Here is a 24,461-nt window from a genome sequence, read left to right on the forward strand (position 1 = left end):
GGAAACACTTTCATTAGTAAATGCTTCAAGCTTCAAGTAGGCAAGCCTGCAACTCAAACTTGCAGAAACTGCTCAAGACAGTGTCTTCACTGAGGTCATAATATACACATTTCTCCATCAGAGATAAATCAAGAAGTAGACAGTGTATCGAAGCTCGGAAGAGATTCAGTAGTACAGGAAATCAACTAAAATACTGGCTATTTGCATTATTTAGCAGCCATCTGTAAACACCAAGGGTGCCTAACTAGTGTGCTCTATTTAATTTCAGCAAATTCTTGATGACTAAATACCATAGATATTTTGATTGTGCTTCCTTGATTGATATTAGTGATTTTGGTAGACTCCCTTCATATTCCTAATTAGGACTTTGAAACTGTGCTTCTCTGACATACAGCTGGAGGGGATGTCCCTCAAACTCTGGAACATTGGGAGAAAGACTGCTGCCAAAATCTTTCCCAGGTTTCACACACAGTTCTGAGCAGCAGAATCAGTGTCATATGGATTAAATTAAGCATGCAGTGCAGACAACTAGTAAAGCCAATAACCCACATAATTTCTTATTGAATCCTGTCAATTTAAGTTAAGGTGCTCTTTAATAATCTCTCATATGAATGATAAGGTTGAAAGGAATCGACCTCTCAGGAAGATATGGCCTGAACAGTCAACTCCTCTTTACCACCCTTCACAGCTCCCCAGAATTAAGGCCACTCTGCTTATACCTCACGCAAGTACAATAACCAGGGTTCTTCCATACCATCCAGCATAATTCGATAGCTCCGACAAAGAGCAACTTTACTTCGGCTGCAGCAAAAGGTGACATAGGGATACCCGCTTGTGCTAAGTTTGCAGAGGGCACACGTAAGATAAAAATGCATCTATTTGATTCTTAACAATGACCTCTTTTGGGTGCAAGTTATGTGGCAAGTAATGAGCCAGAGACATCTCCCAAGCATCCACAAAGTGCACAGCAATTCCTGAGAACATTTTCCTCATGACAGAATCAAGCTGAAAGGAATACCAGTCACTGTTAAAGAGGCTCACTTCTGGCCCAAGCTCCTGAACATTAGCGGTTCTGATGATGATTGAAGTCTTGGGGCTGCGATCCAGCAGTTGAATAATTGATCTCCGAATGTTCCTCAGCCGCCGGATATACACTTCCACAGGGAAAGTGCTGAAGTGGGACCATATAGTTATGGCTATCACCGTGTTTCTCCCACCCACTATGCCATTCAGTTCGTTGGCAATGTAGCGCAGTTCACTGCTAAAGACCGTTGAAAAGCGAATGGGTGGCCCGTGACAGCGGAACTTGAGTAGGATATTGTGCTTCAGGTCCACAGACATGAAAGGGCCCACGTTCTTAGGACTCCCCAGGTTAAATTCCACTAGATCTGAAAACCCAAGAGCAAGCATTAGTGAAAGACAGCATAAGACATTAAAATATCAGCAAGATGCTAGGACCGCAGGGCAAAAGTAGCAGTAGATAAAGAAATCTGAACATAATTCTAAGAACTCCAAAATGACACAGAAGATGAACATCATACATGTGCTAGCTGCATGTTTCAGAGAGGGGTTTATGGGTGTTGAAATTTGCAAGACAGAACACTTCAACTTCACAAGGCTGTCAATGCCTTTTCCAAGTTTCCCAAACTATTTTCTTCTCTCTCTCATAAAAAAGAAATTTTCCAAATAGACTCCTTCAGTTATTGTTGCCCTATGAATCCAGTGCTCATGGGAACCCTTCTGGCAACGTTAAGGCTGAACTAATTGTAAGGACGGCCTTCAACATGTAGGCAATAAGGAGTCTCAAAGTCTGTGTTCCAACGCAACTTTACTGCTTTAGGGGTAAGGGAGGACTATCCAATTGGCGACTGAAATTCTGTTATTGCAGTTAAAGTAAGGGAAATACAAGAAAGGGTCCAAAACCAATCAACAGTAACAGAAGTCATTTGCTACTTCATTCCAAAACGACTTGTGTGACTGGGATGCTGCAAGGCCTTACACAGGCACCTTAAGTGACCTCCGCTGTGCTCTCGGGTGGCCACCTTAACCCACAGCCACAGCTGCGGTCCTCATTAGTGAAACGTTTTACAAGGACGACTTTGCAGATACCTCGTGGCCCCATTTCCAAGGCCTACATGTTTCCAGTGTCTGCTCAAACATTTGACTAACTGCCTTTCTGCCAGCACTTCTGATGATGTTTTGTCTTTCCTCTTCCTTTGTTTTGCCACTGTCATTCATTAAGATCAACTCTGTGTCTGAGCTGTGAGGAATAAAGCTTTGCAAAGGTCTTTAAGAACAAAACCAAATTAAAAAAAAAATAACCTGGAACAAATGCTGTCAGATATTCAAACCACTGCCTTATTGTAGAGTCTCCAAACAAGTGGATTACTTTCCCTTGTAAGCAGTTGGTTACATCATCTGACTTGTTAAAATGATGGATCCAGTGTGTTCTGGACCTCCACTGGTCTTCATAATAATAACCAGAAGGGGAAACCGTGGGATCTTCAGCTCTGTCCATACTGCTTGAATCTGGAAGAGAAGAATTCTTTGAAATTAACGTACAACAAAAGCAGCCTCCATGACCTTCATGGACATACAGCCAGCGATGTACAAACATCTTCCCTAGTTTAAAGCGAAGGAGTATGAGGTACCATGTAGATTAAAAAGCTTGATGCATCACACTTCTGTAAGCCCGAGTATTTCACCTCCTATTTCCGCAGCAAAACCTGCAACTACTGACAGAGTTGGTTGAACAAGTGTAGTTTAACTTGGTCTAAATTAAAACGGCATCGCTGATGACAAAGTAAAACCCAGTAAGTATCTGACATCTTTCACACTGAGCTAGAAATGCCCCATCATGGACGCGTGCAAAAGGTATAGAGGCACAGAGGCGGCAAGATCAGCAGAGCGCCTTCTTCTTCCAGCCTGGGCCGGCTCCAGAAGGGTACCCCGGGGCCCGTCCTTCGGCTGTCGGCCCCGGCAGCCCTGGGTGCCGAAGCGTGCTGCTCCCCTCTAGGGGCTGGCCTGCCGCAGCCGGGCTAGAAGGGCCAAGGCTGAACCGTAGGACTCCAGAGCTAGGAAACGCCGGGGTTACAGCCATGACCGAGAATTCTACCCGTGCCCTTGGAAGGGTTGAATGCTGAGAGTCTCTAATTCCACGGGTTTCATACTTTCCCTCTGCTATCTTTCAGTGCCTGGGATAGGCAGCCCTCTGGGGAGTCAGGAGACTACACCGGGGAAGCTCTGTTCCGCAGGACACCTATTTAACTCGCAGAAGTTGGAGGGTACGTTGCAAGCAAGGGCCAGAGATTACAGGAAGAGAAGCTGCAATCGCACGGTTATGTCAGTCAAGCATTGCCACATTGCTCTTAGTATCCAGTGTGACACTGGTACATCGAACTTCCGTGAGGTTGTTACAGGTTCTTCCTTTACCACATGTGTATTCAAATACCTAAACTGAACAAGCACGGAGCAGTTCCCTGGCACCAACGCCAGCTGCGTGGAACGGGCACGTCTGGCTGTGGAAACACTTTTACCCACCTTGGCGTGGAGACCACCTCTTAAGAACAGCCCCTGCCCTGTCCTAACTTGCAGCTGTTTGGGAAACGGCTCGTTGCCACCACCAAAATCATCTCGCAGACCGTTCTAATTAAATAAAAGTACTGGCAGTGGAATTCCAGTGCCCAGAAGCATCCTCCGGTAAATGCTTTATTATAACACAGGTGTAGCCAAAATCTAAACACAAAAAATCAGGCCATAAGCATCTTTAAACACCCATTCCTAACAGGCATTTTTGGTCCCACTGTTTCTATACAATATTCTCTGCGTCTTGCATTACAAGATGTTAACCTCCTTAAACCTCACAGGGACACTGTAAAAAGCAAACTACTACTATGCTTATATAACACAAAGACTATAATCATGAGTACCACAGAAAAAGCCATTAGAAAATTTTGTCTTGGGATGATACTTTAAATCAGGCAACAGGGAAAACGAAGGAAGAGGAAAAAAAGCAACTAGTAAAGTTGACTCATCCAATACGTATGAAACAGGAATCCTACAAAGAAAAGGAAGAAAACCCTTCATGTGGTCATGTAATTAAAGACTAATTCATAATGTGAATTCACAACTTCATTTGTTTCTTAAGTTCTGATGTAAAAACATTTCCATTTTTTACCTTTTAAATTGATTCTTAGACTACGCGCATATATATATATACATAAAAAGGTACTAGACAACTTTTTGGTGCCTCACACTAAACCTAACACCAGCATGCCAAACCTGTGTACAGTATTGTACCAGTTTTGCTCCAGAATTCAGAAAGCCATTACTTTTGGATTTTCATAGAAGAAAGTAAAAGCTCCAATCTGAACAGTTACAAACCAAGAATAGAAATAAAAGCTTGTCTTTCAGAAAAATCAAGTTTTAAAAATCAACTTGATCTACATGTACCCCAAACCAGAAAGTTGTGAGCAAAACCAACAACAGCAGAACAATGAACAATGAATGCTTCTAATCGAATTTCAAACTTGCAGAAGTTTCTGCGAGGAAATATTTAAGATAAAAAGAGCAACAAAACGCAAGTCGTCTAAAGGATCAGGAGAAAGAAAGGGGGGAAGCACTGCTGGCCTAACAGCAGCACTCTATTTTTTTTAGCGAACAGCAAAACTAAAAGCAAGAAATGCTGTAGGCTGTTTTCTGTTAGGACTTTATTGCCCAGGTCAAGAACTCTACCTTTGAAGTCTCCTACAACCTTATAGAAAAAACACCTGAAAAGCTTTCAATTAAGAAGTAATTCGCTGTGTATCACATTTTATGCAGGTTTTTTAGAAGCACAAAAAACATACATATGGATATGAATGAGATAAAACCTCGAAGTTTAACTCAGTACGAACTGCCTTTTTGCTCTGTTTTTAGACAGAGTACAGAAAAATTGGGTTCTGGTCCACAACTGTAGGTTCTGACATCCTGTGGTAACAAAAATTATAGTAATACTTCAATGCAAATTGTCGAAATCTGTTAGACAAAATTCTTAACAAAGAAAGAAATTAAGAAACACCACATAGCTGGTTTTGCTAGATTAACTTGAGAGTTTGGTAAGCAATTACTGTAAGACATTTTACATCGCTGAGAAAATGCTAGGGGGAAAAATAAAGCAAAGCTCTTTTTCCAAGAGAACAAACTTCTTTTTTTTTAATTACTTTTTGCTAAAAATCCCATTTATGTATGTAATTTTAGACAATTTTGTTATTAGTACTGAGCTTATATTACAGTAACACCCAAAAGTCTTCGTCTTCTCAATACAAATTGAAAAGTTAATTTCTATTCCCTGCTATGTAAACAAACCAATCAATTATTACCTCATGCCTGTTGTTCTTTTTATAAATTTAATTATGAATTACAAACAAGAATCTTATAAAGTTCACTTTACCTGTAAATGTCTTGGGCTTTACAATCACTGAATCAGGTCCACTGGAGAGTATCGGCCTTTTGATATTCACATCACTTGAACAAAAATTAATAATAATATAGTAAGGCTGTAAAATTTGAAGGTAATCTTAGTCTCACTTTTTCTTAACCCACTTCAAATAAGCACACAGGACTCACAATAAGCATTTTTCACTTGAAGTTTACTCTACTTCCTACAGGTGAATTCATTCTGTATTAATTTCCTTGAGACCACTATCACCGTTCTCAGTCAGAATCCAAAATTTCGTAGCAGTAGGACACAGCACCACCACCTGCAGTTCTAGCTGGAGACCAGGCTAGCGGTGGTGTGTCCTGCCTCTGGGGGAGACGGTAGTACCAGCCAACATCCAGTCAACCTCAGAGATCTCCAGCGATAAGGTCTTCCAGTAGGACAGCAATTTGCTGAGTACAGAAACAAAGCTCATCCCCCTGAACACCAAGAGACCTCAGAAATAATTGTTTGCGGACATCAGTGAATTCTGATCATTTTGTGCTGGACACATATCACTATTGCACAGCTGTCACAGATGCGGAGATTTAATACTAAACTCTTGTTCTGTCTTTTGTTGCTGTTTTAAAGACAATCCCTGTCTAATGTTTTTCTCTATTTAAGAAATAATTTATTTGGAATTTCTATCAGCCATTTCAGTCAAGGATCTCAGAGCTGAACGAAACAAACAAAAAACAAAACAAGCAAAAAAATAAAAATCCCACTCCCATTTGGAAACATCACCAATCAATATCAACCGTATTTTGCAGGTGAACTGCCTGAGGCACAGAAAGTCAAAAGACCCACTTACAAACTTGGTAAGAAATAGCCAAAACACAATTCCGCTGATATTTACTTTTGATTTCTGGCCTTCAGTTACAAACATGAACACATACATTCCTAATTAAATTATTTGGACCTGCTCTAAAGTCTTTCCCAATTTAAGCCTCAAGAGGACACACTGCTGAAACACTTTCCTTCAACACCTTTTTTGCAGAGCGAGGCAGTAGCCTACAGCCACAATTCTGACACTACACAGTAGCTAACTTTGCCTAATTTCAGCTGAGGGTATACACAGAAGCAGTTCTAGCACGTCTATCCATGCACTGAGATGTATTTTTTTTTTAAACGCTGAACGCAGAAGAAGATGACTGTGAACCTAATTCAGTTTGACACTGTAGATATCACACACAGATCATTTCCACTTGCACAGGTATTGCTCAGCAGTTTGTTCTACCAGGTGTTTTCTTCATGACTGACTTAAAATTATTCCTAAGATTTTAAAGTCATACTGAGCAACAAGGAACACACTGCATTACATGTAAGATGACTTTTGCTGAGAATAAAAGCAATTGGTGTTTTGTGTAAAAATAAGCCTAAAACCTGGACCTTTTTTAGGTAGTTCAGACTTAGCCAAAAATACATCTCAAAGCATTGTTATTGATATTGCAAGAGTAGATGTGGAAACAAAAAATAAGGAAACAATCCCCCAAACCACCACCAGATTTAGACAGCATGATCTTGTGAAATTTAGCAGGCGCACCAGGGTTGAATTCAAGGTATATAGAGAGAGAGAACTACACTCCAAGTGTCTTTGGTTTAAGATTCCTGTGTTCTTGCATGGCTGAATGGAGGGGAAGAGAATATTCAACAACTGGCATCAAACACCTGCTGCTGCAGATACACACCCTCTTTAAGGCAATCTGTTGTATTTCACCAATAACCTAGAGTTATTGGTGAAGAAACTTCAGTCTTTAAAAAAAAATACTTGACTGACTATACATAAAATCAACAACATACATACCTTTGGAAAAAGAGGCTTTCCTCTTGTGTCAGAAGACCTTTTTGATATCCACCCTTGGCATGGCTGATTCGGCTGGCACAGGACAGTTTGCGAGGCTTGTAACAGAACCATGGCTCACCCGTGTAGAGATCTGTGAAGTTGCACACCGGGAGATCTCCAGGCAAGCAAACATTGCACTCAGTCGTCTCTGAATACCTCCCAGACTTGAATGAGCTTTTGAAATAGACCCTATCTGGCCTTTCTTCTCGTAAACGCAGGAGGACTTGGATTGCTTCACTCGGATGGACAAGTGACACAGAAACTTTGACCTCTCCTGGCCAAAGCAAGGTAAAGAAGACTTTGTAAAGGCCGTTACGGCAATCTACAACCCTTCCTGTTGCTCCAGCTTTCAGCAGAGGAGAGTGAATTCGTGCCTGTAGATAGTCTCCACCATACTGCTTGGGTTCTCCTTGGAAATCCTTCATACGAACAAGCACCTCTAACTGGTCACCCACCTTGAAGAACCCGCTGGGTTTCACAATCATAAAGTCACTACGTGCAGGATCAGTGCTTTGTACAAAGGCAATTTTGCCATCAGAGGGTTTTGGCCACTGTATTGCAGCAAGCAGCGATTCCTGTTCCGCTTGTTCTCTTTTGGACAAAATCTGCTGCTTATAACCACAGTAAGGCTTCCGGGTCGTTTTGGTTGTCTGTGACAGAGAATGCTGGACATCGTTTTCTGTTATCCAATTTGATCCTGAAACTGTGTCATCATCCAGGTGCTGGGGAGGAACAAGATTACCTGAAACTGTGCTATTAAATGAAACACTATGAATAACGGATGCTTTGTCTTGGGAAACGATCCCAAGAACTGGGCTTTGTTTTACAGACCTTTGAAGCCGAGCAAATGAAGCAACCTTAGTAGGAGACACAAATTTCTTACTCTGACTGTGGGCTTTCTAAGGAAACAGGTGGGCAACCTGTGGTTACCCTGCTCTGGCAAAGAGGCTTTTATATAAATCAGGCTCAATATTTTCTGTGGCAGTATTTTGGCTACCAGTATGTTCTGTAAATATCAGCAGTATGAAAAAAATTACAAAAGGTCATATGATTAAATAGTAAATTGTAACTCATGTTTAATTTTCTCACCGTAATAACATTTTAGTCTTTGAGCACTATGACATCTAATAGCTGACCAATATGATGCAAGGAAATAGGGCTTCTCTGAGGCATCATACTGCAGATGAATCTGACGCACCCCCTGCACATGCCTTCTAGAGAAGTCTGCTGCATGTAGCAGCTGCGGTCATTTATCTGGTCAGACTCACATTGCTTCTTATCTAATTATCCGAAATGTGGGTTTCCCTGTAAGGTACAGATTGAAAGAAATGGAAGAAAAGAAAGGAATGCTTCAGGGGCAACGAATTCATGAACTGGTGGGCAAGTAAAACAGCCTAGGACAAGCTAGGACTAAACAGGAAAAGAAATAATTTGATTGCTTATCTTTAAGATTTTAAAATCTATATACAGCTTCTGCTAGAGCCAAATGAAATACAACCCCTAAGCCATACAAAAGTTTAAAAATTAACATAGTTAAATACAATGCTAGACTAAGAGAGGGGCTTCTGTTGTGACTTGAGATCACTGTCCAAAACTGTATTTTTACATAAATGACTGCAGAGATACCATCTTCCTCATGACATCACACAATTTTGCAGGTTTGCACTAGGGGAATTTAAAAAATAGCACAGTCTAAGACTCAAGAGCTACCTGTGAGATTTCTAATCAACAAATCCAAACTTACACCTCAAATACGCACAAAATCAGCAGTTAACGAGAATTTAATTATCAGGTGTATATAGTAGAACTTATCCATCTCATATTTCATAGAGAAGCAAAATACATCAAATCATTTTTCAAGCAAAGATTAAAATTATACAATGTCCCATTCACATGGCATCAGAGAATACACTAGTTTAGATTTGAAAGATTGCTAAAAAGTTAAAACTATGAAATTTTTTAAAATATCTTTGTACCTACCAATATCCTAGAGTTTTCCATTTACTTCCTCCATAATTAAGTGCTCAGTAATACACTAAAATTCCCAGCACTTACGTTAAAGCCTTATTTATTGTTATAAACCTTTCTTAGTCCATTGAAATATCACCTAGAGTGCATGTACATACTAAGTAGTTTCCCTGCCGCTACATTTTATTTGGATTTACCAGTGTATTAAAGTCATTTGAACAACACAGAGATTCAATATACTTTTTTAGAAGAAAGGTAAACCTAACAAGCAATAGAAATGCACAGGCTTTTGAAGCCTGTTATATGAGAAGTTGGTTTTGATCAGCTTAAGAGTAAGAGGATAATGAGCACACCAGGATGTAGGATGGATACACAGAATCTTCTCTGTTTGAGATCCATGTTAACTATAAAATCCAAAATTGTAAATCACTACATTTTAACTATAAAATGTAAGGTGACAGGTACACAAAATGTTATTATCACAATAGAAGCTTTTGCTTCTGTTTTACATTTCCACCCAGGATGTAACACATTTTCCCCAAAGGCCATCTGAGGTAATTCATAATTATTTCTATTTTCCATCACAGCAGGCAAAAATGCAAATATTATCACTGCATGTTACTTTTATCAAACCAGTAAATTTCAGGCAAAGCTGAGAATGAATCTCAGGCACAGTTCTGCTTTAAATCTTGCCTACATGCATTCTTGAATTATGCCGAGTTTCTATTTTTGGATACCTTCACAACTTCTTCCTTTCACTTGCTCATGCATATACATAGCACAGAAAACAGTGCATGGAAATATTTTTAAAAGTTAGCTATATATTTTGATGTATCCAACAAGCTGGTAACCATGTCCCAGTCAGCAAAAATACTTAAGCATTTTCCTAAGGAGGGGTGGAGAGGGAGAATATATGTGTTTGATTAATTCTTGTGTTCAGTGTAAGCTCTCAAGAGAAAGTTTCTATATTTCAGTTGGTTCTTTAACGGTTGGTACTTCAAGAGAGGGGGCATAAAAAAAAAATCCTTTCAAATGAAGAAGAGAGATGGCTAAGGAGGCCTTAAAAACAGACCTATCACTATTTTTAACCTTCTATAAATTGCTTCAGGGTTTTCAACCCCGTCTTTCTGTCAGACATGCAGATGATATCGCTTATGGCCTAGCTAGCTTTCCTGAAGTCTTTCCAAGGGCTTGCCTGTATCTTCCAGTGGAAAAGGGTGCAGAGAACACCAAGCCAACAAACTCACACATTCAGAAAACAGCGCAGAGAACATAGTTCGATGTCTCTAAAGCGGTCCACCTACACAGCCTTTTTAGCAAAGCTCTTCACTTGTATGCAGCTGAGGTCCCAGCATCTCCAGGTTATGACCCGTTAAGCAGAATAGATCATACCATAAATATTTCCTCAGTCAATCTTCAAGGGGAAAAAAAAAAAACAAACCACAACGCTATGAAAGTAAAACCAGAGCTTCTTCAACATCCTGAAGGACCATTCTTTTTGCGATATCCCTGTTCTCCCAGGCCCAAACAGGACCATGTATTATTGCAAAATTATAAGCTTACGTGTGAAAGTGAACTACATCATGCGTGCTATTCACAGGAGAAAATATTACAGAGATTCCATTTTCCACTTAAGGCAGGGAAAGCTTCAGAGTCAATTAATATACCAAAGATCCTTGACTGGAATAGAAAAGCTTTCCAAATGACCTTCCTTTCTTCAGTGCTTCCCAGGCTCATCTCCAAACAAGTGCTCAAGCTCTCCTATCCCTATGGATACACACAGCTTGCCCTGAAGCAGATCAATAGCTTAGTCTGTCCCCACCCCATTCCCTACCCTCTCTTTCATTGGCAATTCCAAATCTCTTTGGCTCCTGTATGTTAGGAAGTCACACTGAGCCCATGCAGAACTGTGGGCTTTCTACTCTAGCTAGCAGCCAAAATAAAATAAAATTTCTTTAAGTATGACAGATGAAGACTCTCTCAAGAGTCTTCTTCCTTTATCTTACGACACAGATTCTTTTAGTTTTTTAATACCATCTCCGTGCTGAATAACACTTGCCCTGCTTTGCTTATTTCCATATATACTCCATTCAAGGTGTCTTGATTTTGAATGCAATTCCAAGGCAGGAGGTGTGGGGTGTGTGTTTGTTTGTTTGTTGGGTTTGTTTGTTGTTTTTTTTGTTTGTGTTTTTGTTGGGTTTTATGTTTGGGCTTTTTTTATTATTATTTTTTATTTGCTGCATTCTGAAGTTAACCAGAACCCAAATGTGATCACAAAGTAATTTAATGGATGTCTGCCAAGTAACGCAGGCAGGACAGAATGGATTACATGTCAATTAAGCACAAACAAATCCACAAGCTGTTCCTGGTACATGAAAGATGTCATAAAAAGGAAAAAAGGAAGTTGTATTTTCAGAAGAACTAATGAAAGTTTCAGCTCAACTACTCAGCTTTTAGCATTCTCACTGCCAACTAAGCAAAAATTAGATATAACATATAGCCCCACACAGCAATCATGCTGTCAAAGACATTCTAGAAGGTCACAGGGTACTTGGTTAGACCTGCAACGAACACTTGTCCTCAGTTAAACACAATAATGTTGGTGGCTGATAAAAAATGTTGAGTATTTCAGTTGCTGCTGAAAAGGTGGAACTCCATCTCAAAGCCCAACGTCTTCCACCGGCTGTAACTCTTAGCTTGGCCTAGAGCATTCAGAACAAGTGCTGTAAAACTGCGAACATCACTAACACTAGAGCAGGAAACATCACAGGAGATTCCCCGGTGACAGGCATGGGCAGGGAAAAAAAGTTCCAGTTTGCCCAACAGAGAGTCTTAATTTATGCAGCAGACAATATTTGAAACTGAACAAACACCACGTACTGAAAGGTCAGTCATCTTATTTTCAGTAATTTTACACTTCAGGTACTTTATCCCTATTTGCTGTCTAGGACAGGCATGAGATGAGTTCACTGTCTTTACTGTCTCACAGCACCGAGTGGGCGCTAAGTTACTCTAAATGTCAAAGCCAATCCTAAAAAGCCATCGCCTGACAGACAAATGTTCCAGCAACAATCCAAATAAGATGATGCAGATATCTTTCGTAGGGACCTGCAATTTAGCAGCAAGAATGAAAAAATTTATTACATAGTTCTTTCGTTCAGTTCCAGCTGTTTGATTCCGCACACCATTCCTTCATCCTTGCAAGAAACTTCCCCTCTCCCCATACACTCTCTTTTCTAAGTGCTTTTAAATAAAAGAATGCCTACAACCAACCCTGAAGTGGTTCTGTCACTCTAAATACACAATATACTCCCCTGTATCCTAAAGGCATGATGTTGCTCCTCGGCAACAACCCGATACTTCATGGAAAATTGTTGAACATTTTCTCTGTCTGGTTGTGTTTGCAAAAAAAATAAAATAAAATAAAAATACATTTCTTCTGGTACTATAATGCAGTGGTCAGCTGTGGACCTCAAGGGACGAGTTACTCCATCATACTAAAAAGAAAATTAAACAATAAGCAGGCTATCAAATGTTTTGTGGGCAGCTTGATTTTTTTTTTTTATTTTTTTTTTTTAAATACAAGGTAAGAAAAGTGAAATTCTGACATCGGTAGGACTGTTGAGAGGGTATCATTAGTAGCTTAACAATTCAAGAGGCAAGATTCCAACATGAAAAAGTATAAAATCCTAAAGAGAAAAAGCAGGGAGGCTACCTGGGGGCTAGCTGATAATTGCCTTAGCTATTAGCTTTAGCCAGCTAGATTAGATGATTTGGGGATGAGAAGCATGTCTGATGCATTTACAAACACGTTTTCAAGAGTAACCGACAATAAGCCCTCCTTCCAGAGCCTGAACGGATTTGGTTACAGATATTTTGTGAAAGCCTTCTAAGACTTTTCCTGGCTTTGATCTCTGACTGAAAAGAATCAGCACAGATACCTATACTAGACTGCCTGGAAAGCTATGCCGAAGACAGAGACAAACACGGGAGCAGGTCCATTCAGAAAAGTCAAAACAACAAAAGAGGTTACAGTTGCATGTTACAGCGTAAAGATTTACCAGCAACACAATACTTAGCTTGGAAAATCGGGTCTGTAAAGATCAACAAAGCCACGTAGATACTTATCACGAATAGTGGCAAGAAAAAGCACAGAGTGAACACCCATACTGCATTTTTCATTTCACTCTCGAAGCTCTAAGAAATTAAAAAAAAGAAGGAAAACAGTCTAAGACTCAAAATATCAAAACTGTTCTTCATGCAACATCCTAGGCCAAAAAAACACAGGAAGAGACAACAAAAGAAAAGCTACCTTCTATGTTACACAAAAATATTCATGCTAACTCAAACCAGAGTTCCATCAAACACAGTATTTTGATTTCCAGTAGGTTCCAACAGCAGGCATGTGGGAAAAGAATACAGGCCAAACACGTTGTGATACTTCCTCCTGAAGACTTAATCTAGTTTCTAGCGCTTTATGGCTTAGAGACTTATTAAGCACTAGGGCTGACTTCTTGAAGATTTAGTATCCCCTACTGGATTTTTCTTCTATGAATTCATCCAGACTTTTTGAATATATGCTTTTAGCAGCCACACAGTCTTACTGCAAGGACTTCTGCAGCTTTGCTGCAATCCATAAAAAACCACCCCTGCTTCCTTTGAATTTGGCATCTGCGGTTTTTATTTAACGTCTCCACTAGTACTGGAATAGGTAACCAACATTCATTCTTTAGTTATCAATCCTGTGCCACTTGTGATTTTAGACTTCTCAAACATCTTCCTTGCCCTTGTCTGAACCTCTTCCAATTCAACTACATCTTTTTGGGAGTGAGAGGGGGATTTTACAGCCTCTCTTGTGAATCATTTCATTTGGGCATCACTAGCCAGGAGAAAAAAAAGACTCTGCAAGCAGAATACACACAACTTAAAAGCATAAAGCAATTATTGATTGGCTAACATGCATAAAAGATAGCTAGAATTTAATGAGTTATTAGGCTAAGCTCACCCATTATTGCGCTCACCCACCAAAAGCCACATGGATAGTCTGGCCAGGGAGGCAGCCAGTGGGCAGGGTCAGCTTCCAAGGCCCCCTGGAAAGGATCCTCCGTGATTTTATCTGTCTTGACTTTAGCCTGGGGTTACTGACTAATGCAGTTTGAAAGTACCTCTGCACTAAAGTGGTAAGTAAAATGAAGAAATGTGCAAGTCAGGCACAACAGAGGGAAAAAGAAAAAGGCAAAGGAAAGTTGCATCAGCTCATGCTGGACATCAACTAGCTAGCTAACAGCTCTGCAGAAAAAGACCTAGAGATTCCGGCGGACAGCAAACTGACCATGTGTCAACAGCATAGCGTTGTGGCAACGAATTAACAAGAGCTTAACCAGCTGATGGAGCTAAGTGTAATTCCCCTCAACTGGACCTTGGTGAAGCCATATCTAGCACACTGTGTCTCATTTTTGGACACTCAGTATCAGAGTCAAACTGGAGGGACCAGCTAAGAACCCCTGAGACGATTAGAGGACTGGAGTACATGACTGAAAGGAGACACTAAGGGAACCAGACCTTTTTTTTTTTGAAGTCTGGAGAAGACCGAGAGGGGATCTAGATCTAATTGCAGTCTTTCATTACCTAAAGGGGAATTACAGAGGAACTGGAGTCAGAAGTACACACCAAAAGGACAAGAGGTAACTTCCACCTGCACACGAGAGAAACATTCTTCCCTATGAGAGGGGTGCAGCACTGCAGCAGGCTGCCCAAGCAGGTTGTGAAACCTGACCGGCCTTGAAGACTGTCAAAACTCAACTCAGCAATACAATACCCTGTGCAATCCAAGCTAAATTTGAAGTTAGCCCCTTGAGGAGGGTGTTGGATGAAATACCTCCAGACATCCCTTCCAGTCTGAATTTTCTGTGATTCCAAGTTGTAGCTAAATGCTGTCAGTCACAATTCTAACCTCACACTCAAAGAGGAATAACGTTGCTGAAGCCCTCTTAGAGAAGAAACAGGCTCTACTTACCTCTAGCTGAAAAAAATTATGGACCAGCACCACAATAGCCAGCACTGCCATAAGCAGGCAGAAGATTTGCAATCTGAACGAGTCACGCCACATTGTCCATTCACGTCTTTCCCTCCCATGTTAGACGCTGCCATGACTTCCATTCACCACAAACATGAATGTCATTTCGTCTCAGTAGTGCACAAGAGAATTCAGTTGACTTCCGCTTCATTCCTGCAAATGTATTTACAGAAATTAATATTAAGTCCCCAAAATATTATTAGAAGTAAAGTTGAGCTTAAGGCTGAAAGCACATAAATGGCTGAACTTCGCATGGCAACAACTGGTACAATAGAACCGTTAAGACAGATTTTTGTGGCATTAATCTGAACAGTACTACCTATTATGTTACTTAATTGTCTTGGGCATGTCAAGGCAAAACCTTATACAGCCAGTCTCACCTGTATTTGATACAAAAAAAAAGCAAAAGAAGAGTATAAGATGTATTTCTGGCAACCAAAAAAAACCAAACCAAACAACCACCACCCTACTTATCCGTTAGGCTACACTATCACCATCCAGCCATCATGAGCCCAAGACTTTTAGCAGAAACTTCTGTTTTTAAGAGATCTCCCTACTGGAATCTCTAATCAGGTAAGTAAGTTGTTATTAAAGACTAAGGTCTGAAGCAAGTTTGGACAAGCAAGATAGAAGATACTTTCTCCAGTTTTCTGCTGGGGAGAGGGGAAAAAAATAGCTGTAACACCTATCAGTTAAACAAGAGATATCTAACAGAGTTGAACACACTAAAATTGAACTTCAGAAATCTCCTATAACATTAGACTACATCCTCCCTGTTGGGTTTGGTTTCTTTTTTATTATTCCTTTCACATCACGTACTCTTATGCAGCTCTAATGGTAAAAAAAGTAAACTGAGAAGAATGCAAGGTGTTGGGTTTTGGTTTTGTTGTCTGTGATTTTTTAAAAATAAAATATAATAATAGGCATGTTATTTTTAATAAAATTTAACTTTCATGAAATATATTGTTTCTCTGAGGTTGCTTGATAGCTGATCCATTATAAAAATCGCAGACTTAACAACGGCTGATAAACAGTCCTCACAGCTTAATGCTTGTTCAGTTTGACTCCTGTATTTTCCTTCTCTTTTAGAGGGACAATTTTGAGGCAGCCATTTTGCAAGCAAAAAGGGTACCGTTCTTGCGAAAGGAGAAGCTCTAAACTTGGAAACAGACAACAGATGGCAAGGAGAGACAGTCAAAAGACACCAGTCTCTTCAAACCTAATATTCTCAAAGCAGCGTTACTCATACAGCCATCCACCAAGAGCAACAACATAATCAAATTATTAGATAAATTGTGTATAACTTTCCATAAACAGTATAACTGAGAAGTTACACTATTTATTAAGACTATATGAAGACTGTTGTGTAAATTCAAATTGAGCATAATGATACATTAAATATCAAGATTAACTAATTCAATCATTCATTAAATGAACATAGACTAGAAAACTGAAATATATTACTGGTATAACCAGGCCAGTCTCAAAATAGACGGCATATGAAATTGCTTTACAAGGATTACAGGGATTATAACTTCAAATGCTTTGCTGAGAATTACAAAGATTGTATTTCTGACTGATGAACAAGCATTGAAAGAGCAAGATGGCCATTAAAGTATCAAACTGATGAAATGCAAGAAAAACGCAGCTTTGTTGGAACAGTTCTGCACCAATATAAAGTATAAGGCTTGTATAAAATATCAACTTGTGTTTTAAACGATAAGCGATAATGACTATAAATACATTAGAATGCTAATTTAAGGCCATATATGACCATTTGAGGAACAGAAACAAATACACTAGAAAAAAAGGGAATTTCCAATTTTGTTGCTGAGATCGCTCTTCTAATCACTGAAGAGCATGAGAGACTGGAAATTAATAGACTGTAATTTCATACACCTAAAAAGGCCACGGAGGCTACTCCCACATATTTTTGTTCAAAATTTTCTGTATTTCGGTAAACGTCTCAAGTTCTAAAACATTCAAACGTACAGGTTTAGAACTTCCTTTATACTAAAGGCCTTAACATACTTCCAGTTTCATCCTCCCTGAATAATTGATCTGGTTCATCTTTTATGTAATGGAAGCACACGAGTATGCCAAAAAGCCTCAGATTCTTACCCTTTTCTTGGAGCATTCTCTGAAGCCATCCACGCAAAAGGCCAAAAATAACCTTGGAAACAATACAGAAAACAACGCCGTGTATATGTATATACACACACACAAACATTTTTTTAATACAACCTCATATATTGGTGGTTTGCTTGTAGCGACACAAAATAACACGGCACTTAAGACTCCTTACCCGTAAAACTGATTTTGTTTCTACAATAATCCAGGGATTTTTTTTTTAGAGGTATTTTAATTTTTTTTCCACTTCAGTCCTATACCTTTGAGTTTTCTGCTGTTCATTGTTAAGCATTACTCCTCTCAGCTTTGTCCCGTGTTATTACACGCCCCACTTTGCCCCAAAACCAGCGCAGTGACATTTTCACCAACAGTCTTCAGGTTCTCTCATGCTCAATTATGGGACGGGGGGTGTGTTTGTTTTTTTAAACCATTAAATATTACCCGCTCTCTATCCCAACACCTCTCCCAGGCCAGCCGCGTTGCAACACCACGCGTTAGCGCAACTACTTCGAAGACCCGCCGTGCAAAACCGCTAAGGCAGACCAGCCACTAACTGGTGATGGCAAAACCATCTCGGCGAGGCACAGGGCTTCCAGGCTGGACGCCTGCCTCGCTGCAGTCCCAGAAAGCCAGCCCTGCTCCCCGAAGAGCGGGGACAACAGCCGCCGCAGCGCGGTCAGCGGTCACCGCCGGTCCCCCGCGGGAGCTCGGCTCTGCCGCAGCCGCCCGCAGCAGGTGCGGGCAGGGAACACCGCCCGGCTCCCACCGCCCAGCGAGCGGGGAGCCCTGCCGCCGGCAACGTACGCTGTAAAGCTCTATTTTACTTCTCTGGTGGTACTTCTTACGGCAGCACCCCTTCGCCCGCGCCTCGGCAGCCCCAGGCAGCACGCCGCGGGGCCGGGCCAGCCTCCGGCTGCCACCGCGGCTCGTACCCCCGGGGGAAGCGGCCCGGGAGGCTGCCAGCGCGGCGCGGCAGCCCCTGCCCCGGCAGGAAGCACCTCCAGCCGCCGCCGAGGTGAAAGCCCGGCGACGCACGCAGCGCGCCCGTGAGGGCAGGCGGGGCCGGCAGCGGGGCCCAGCAGCGCGGGGCCGGGGGGGATCGAAGCGGGGCACCCGCCGACCCCGCCACGGGAAGCCCCCACCTCAGCCGGGCAGCCGCCCCCGCCACGGCGCCCTGCGCCCCAGGCCGCCCGGCCTCCCTACAACGGCCCCGGCCCCGCTGCCGCCCCTCCCCAGCGCCGCTCCGGCTTCCCGCGCCAGAGCTCCCCCCCCCGCCCCGACAAGCCCCGCCGGCACCGGCACCGGCACCCCACGTCCCCTCACCGCAGCCCCAGCCGCTCCCCCGGGCCAGGCAGCGGGCTCGCCCCCGGCCCGGAGGCGGATCGCTGTATATCTGTCGGCCCCGCCGCCCCTCCTTCCTCCCCGCCCCCGACACGAACGGCGGCTGCCATCGCACCACCGCCCGGCCCGGCCCGGCCCCGCCCCGCCGTTAAGGGTCGCCCTCAGCCACCGCCAGCGGCCGCTGGCTCGCCCGCGCTGCGGCACCGCGGCTCCGGCCTGGGGACGGACCGCAGGCCGCTGCTGGAGGACCCGGCCCGGCGGGGGAAGCTCGGGGCTGAGCCTGGCGGGGTTTCGCAGCGCCGACTGTGCTCGACTGCATGGAGACAGTGCTCCTGGGGGGGAAGAACAGGCGTACAGCCGCACGCGCTGACTTCTGGGCATCCTTTTTGCTGAGAAGGGCCTCATAACGGGGGCGGGGGGAAGGCCCTGTAATTTTTGAGTCACAGTAGGCAAAGCTAAAGAAACCAGGAGGGGGGAGGCTGGTGCGGGGCCCAGGGTTATGGCCCTGGTGACTCTGCCAGGCTGCAGCCCCAGTCAAGAGATGAACTATGGTGGTTCCCTTCAGAGCCTTAAGCATTGCTGACCCTGGGTCTGACGGTGAATATGGGAGGGAGCTAGAGAAGCAGTGTCTCGAACAGCAAGATTATGAAGGGGCTGAGCTAGGCAGACGGGTACAGGACAGCAGAATTCGGAAAAACCGGCTGCGCTAAAGGCAGGACCTCAAAATGCTTGAGGAGATGCACGCAGTCAGCGTGGAGCTTCACACCCTGCACCAGAGCTGGGTGGCACTTTCAATCTGGTAACAGGACAGCTGCAAGTGGATCTGCCATTACTTGTAAACACTGCGTAAGTTTAGGAATATCTCTTTCCAAAACATTCACCTGCCAGTGGTTGTCTGCACCAGTACAGGTTAGAGGCTCAATCTTATTTTTACTGAGGAATACTTGGCTTGCTTAAAACCAGGCACACACAGAGACAGAGCAGCTGAAATATTCCTGTGAAGATAATACTTTAGCCATTATAAACATCAAATGCCTCCTCCTGTCTCCTGCCCCCATCAGCCACAGCTATTTTAAATGAGTTAGAAGTAATCTCCCTTCTCTTTTTCTCCTCCTTTCCCCACATTACAGTGGGGATCACCTGGTAGAGATGGAACGCAAAAGTCTCAACAGGCATGAGGTTTTATTAGTACCATACGCTGTCGATCAAGAATTGAAAGCCATCTGCCTGTATAAGCAGAACACTAAAAATACAGTATCTTGAAAGATACTCGGTATTGATTTTTTCCCCCTCTCTATATATTTAGTCTATCAATTTTATAGCAGTCTCATTTCTCCTCAGCCTTCCTTCATGAGCCATGCAATGTGTCAAATTCTCCTACAGACTCCTCAGTTCAAAGCGAGACACCCAAGGCAAAACTCTCTAATTAGTGTGCTAAATGCCAGGCATAAGCCCATCTCTGTAATATAACCGGACTGATGTTGGGGGTGAGGGCATGGAAGATGACAGCAACGACAAAACCTGTGCTCTTTTCACAGGAAATCGGTACGGCTATGCTATTCTCCACCACATTTTACATTTCACCATCCCTCAGTGATGGGAAGGGACCCCCACTACTTTTCTCCATAAATTCTTCAGTTATTATTGTAGTTAGTCTTGGTGAAGACCTAATAATGAATCAAATGTGCTTTTCTAGTCTCTAAAGTGGTAAGCCTTTGTGCATAAAGAGGCCATAAACTGATCACTGCACATCTGCCCCCACACTCTGTAGAAGGCACCTTGTAAAAGGCTGTTCGGTTTTAAGTTATTTGAATGCCAATGGCTTTGCTGAGGTCTGTTCCACATGCAACACCTAGACGTCATTAGCCCCAAAAAGCTACAGCTTCAGCAGCTGTCACTCACCTTACATCCCTCCTGGTTTATCACACCAGAAGCACTTGGCAATTATTTTGAGATGAGTATGGATAGATAGATAATGAAAAAGAATCAATCTTTCATTATTTCTTTTTCCAGGATTACATGCAATAAGGTGACGTTATGCTGGGTCCTTGGTCCCATTGCCCTTCTATCCCTTACTTGCAAATAATCATCAACAATACACAGTATATTAGATAATGCATGCGGGATTACTGAACTGATTAGCAAACAATGCATTGGACAGAGCCCTGGACAGAGCCTGCAAAGAGCACAACCCACCCTGTTCCCTTTATATACACATCTTCCACCAGTCCCCTTTTGCCACATTACTCTTGTATCGCTTCTCCAACCATTTTCCACTTACATAACCATCTGGTGTTGCCCCCCTGCAGTTCCTTGAACAGTGAGTTTCACTCTGACCTTGCACGTGAGTTCAGCACGTCCCCTGGTCTGAGGCATAGCAACAACTAAGGTCTATTTGACATGGTTGGAAAAAGCTTCTGGCTGATCTGGTGCTGCGCAGACCCTTTTCACATCATCTAATGCTTGTAAAGGGATAGAGCTTTTGCCAGAAGAATCCTCCTTCCAGCTTCCTCAAGTCCTTTCCCAAAAGGTTACAGAGAGAAGCTTACCTACAGGCACCAAGCAGCCTTTCCACTTCCCTTTTGCACCAGCGAATCTGCTGCAGAGCCTCCCTCAGGCAGCTGTGCTCCAGGGACATGCAGGAGCACAGCTTTCCATTGCCCCCAGGTGGTTTTGTTCCCCTTCGGGGCTAACACAAGCTCTTCCAGGGCTCCCTTTCTCCACCAGACAACAGGTGTGGCCACTGCCATCTCAGCCAAAGGCTACCTGGAGCATACCCAGCAAGCTTAACATTGACCCTGCTACACCAACGAAGGGAAAGCATCAGGCAACTATGAGTATGAAAAAGCAGGTGAGAGAAGTAGCTTACCTGTCCTGCTAGCAAAAGAATAGCTACTTTGTGTGCTTAAGACTCTCAACATCTGTGAGTAAAGCCAGAGAATTAAAGACCAAAAGGAGAGCCAATCTGCTGTAGAAAAAGTATCGAAATTAGGAACAAGCAAGCCACAATGAGGAGAAGACAAGTGAATGAACTCCACTCCAGGGAGCTCAGCACTACAAGACAGCTGTGGAGCTGATCTTGAAAATACAGGCTCCCATAGCACATGCATTTGCCTTTAACTTCAAGCTGAAGGTGTTGTAGGAGGTAACAACGGAAGAAAGAATAGAGTGTTCAGGCTGTGGAGTTTCTCAGTGTCTCCTGTTTCTCCTCAGGTCCCACAGCCTCTACACACATAAGCAGTGGTAACTTCCTCAGCTCATTTTCCATGCACCTCCCACACCAGAAAGTGTGCTGCAAGTTCTCAAGGGGCTGGAGAACTTCAGCTGGTGTAATAAAAACAGACAGGAAGAGGCATCACAAAGGCTGCTGCTTGAATGCAGTTTAGCACAATACTAACAAAACTGGCTGCTAGACTGCTGTTCCTCACAACCCCACGTTGTTTGAGAACTGTTTAAGCTTTTGTGATAGTTTATTGCTTTCAGCCCAACACGTGAACAATTTCAACAATGCGCACAGATTTTACATTTTCCAGGGCATCCTTCATGATCATGGGCTTCGCAGTGTTCACAGACAAATTAGAGTCTTGGAAATCAAAGACTGTGAGTGGTTTCATTTGAGTACCCTGCACACAATTTTCTGCGATTTCTTCTCTTTCAATGTTGTCTTGCACAGACAGAAAGAGCAGGCTAACAGGATCTTGGCAAGGGAAAAGGGGATATACTTGAGCAATCCCAAAGCCCTCACATTCACAAATTCTGCCAGAAACGAATTGGGCTGTACCTGAAAAAGTCCTAGCGATCCTCAAGAAGTCCCCACTGGGACAACAGGCATAATCGCCCAGGGTGGAATGTTGACTCCATTGGCCTTGATGGTCCTAGACCAAGGACCATGCTGGATTAATTGCAGGACTTGTGGCAGTCACATGCACCTTTCCAGACCCACAAGAAGTCCCTTGTGACCTTCCATCGTAACATGTCTGAAAGTAGGCTTATGTATAGGCAAAACCTGTGCCAAGCTATAGACAGAAAATGAGAATGACCTCCATCAGTGACACAGATAAAGGGTTGTCAGGCATTGGAACAGGCTGCCCAGGGAGGGGGCTGAGTCACCATCCCTGGAGGTATTTAAAAGACTGTGGATGAGGCGCTTGGGGACATGGTTTAGTGGCAGACTTGGCAGGGTTAGGTTAACGGTTGCACTTGATGATCTTAAAGGTCTCTTCCAACCTAAACGATTCTAAGCCTTTATTAAGATCTGTCAAGATCTCTACGTGCTGCCCCATGTAGACTGAAGTAATATTTCCTTCTACCTATACCCCAAATCGATGCATTATATCACCACAGATCCTTCACAAATGCAGTATTATGGCTTGAAAGTAATGATGTACTGATGCAAGCTATACTTGGACATAGTGGTTTGTGCTTTTGCAACTGTATCAATACAGTAGAGAAAAATTACTTTTCACACTGTAACACCTGAGTGAAGGGGAAAAAAATACCTCACCTACCCTCTGGACATAATGTTATATAAAATTAACAACAATTTTCCAAACCACACTGTCACACACAAAAGAAACTCAGCTCCTAGCATATGTAAGGATTTCAGCCCATAAAATTCAAAGTAACTGTTCACCCACTAGATAAGTTTACCTCTTTACTTTCCAACTCTAGCCAAAGATTTTAATGTCCGATCTTATTACAAATATGAATCAAAAACAGGGACAAGAGGGACCTTCAACCTGAGCTCCTGAAGTGTTATGGTTACTATCCCTACAATACACAGCATTTAAACTTAATAGTACAGCTTTAAGGTCTTAACTACTCCAAGAGAAAACAGCACTGCTCTTCTAAGACTTCAAGTGAAGTCACTTTAGCTATGCCCATTTCTCTCTTTCAAATATCTTCATAAAAGAGCAAGAAGAGTCTCACTTAAAAACCTCAGCTAATTTCTTCAGTGTAATGAAGCGGAAACACATAGCAAAGAGTTAAGAAATGCCCACTAGCCTCCATGTGCGAAATGAGAGTTAAGCAAAACAAAGTGTGTGGGGGGTTTGGGGGGTTTTTTTAATCTTTGGGATGACCGTCCTGCAGTAAAACATTACTTTCATCTATGTCTGAGCTCCTGGATTGTTTGGTAAAGCCTGAAAGTTGTTTAATTAGTCTTCATTTATTTAAGCACACAGCAGGTATCTGACCAAACCAAAATAATAGGAGAGGGAACAACATGCTTTGCAATTCTATTTCTCTTGGTAAGCACCCACAGCCTTAATTTGCTTTCTAGAAAGCTCTGTACAAAATACTACCATATCTTTTAATTTAAACACAATAGGGAATTAAGAACATGAAAGAGTAGGCCAGTGATAAAAACAAAAGACTGCAAGTCATGAATACCAATTTCAGTGGCATCTACTAATCAATTGGTGCATAAATTTTCAGTACCCTTCTACACTTACTATCTTCAACGCTGAAACAGTGCGACATTAGATGCCTCAGCTGTACCCAGTCATGAATGCTAATGCTTACCTCGCCATCATTGTTCTGCATTTCTAAACTTTTTATCTCCAAAAGAGCCCTCCAATGGTAAGACAATGACCATTAGCTGTAAGAGTCAGGACCAAGTACAAATGAACATTTTCAATAAATGT

General features: G+C 42.5%; 1 protein-coding gene across 2 annotated transcripts; it reads right to left on the reverse strand.

Moving 5' to 3' along the window:
• Positions 1-280: 280 nt before the first annotated feature.
• On the reverse strand, positions 281-15,378 carry NXPE3 (neurexophilin and PC-esterase domain family member 3). Of its 2 annotated transcripts, XM_009820914.2 has the most exons (5): positions 15,286-15,378; positions 7,263-8,023; positions 5,432-5,505; positions 2,323-2,529; positions 281-1,388 (listed from the first exon to the last, which is right to left on the reverse strand). In XM_009820914.2, exons 1-5 carry the CDS (start codon positions 15,376-15,378, stop codon positions 838-840), a joined length of 1,686 nt encoding a protein of 561 aa, XP_009819216.1. In that variant the 3' UTR covers positions 281-837. The 2 variants fall into 2 exon arrangements, with proteins under 2 accessions (XP_009819216.1, XP_059674104.1); XM_059818121.1 differs by lacking the exon at positions 2,323-2,529.
• Between the last annotated feature and the right edge of the window lie 9,083 nt (positions 15,379-24,461).

Source organism: Gavia stellata, chromosome 1, assembly GCF_030936135.1.
Source record: "Gavia stellata isolate bGavSte3 chromosome 1, bGavSte3.hap2, whole genome shotgun sequence".
Lineage (NCBI taxonomy): Eukaryota > Metazoa > Chordata > Aves > Gaviiformes > Gaviidae > Gavia > Gavia stellata.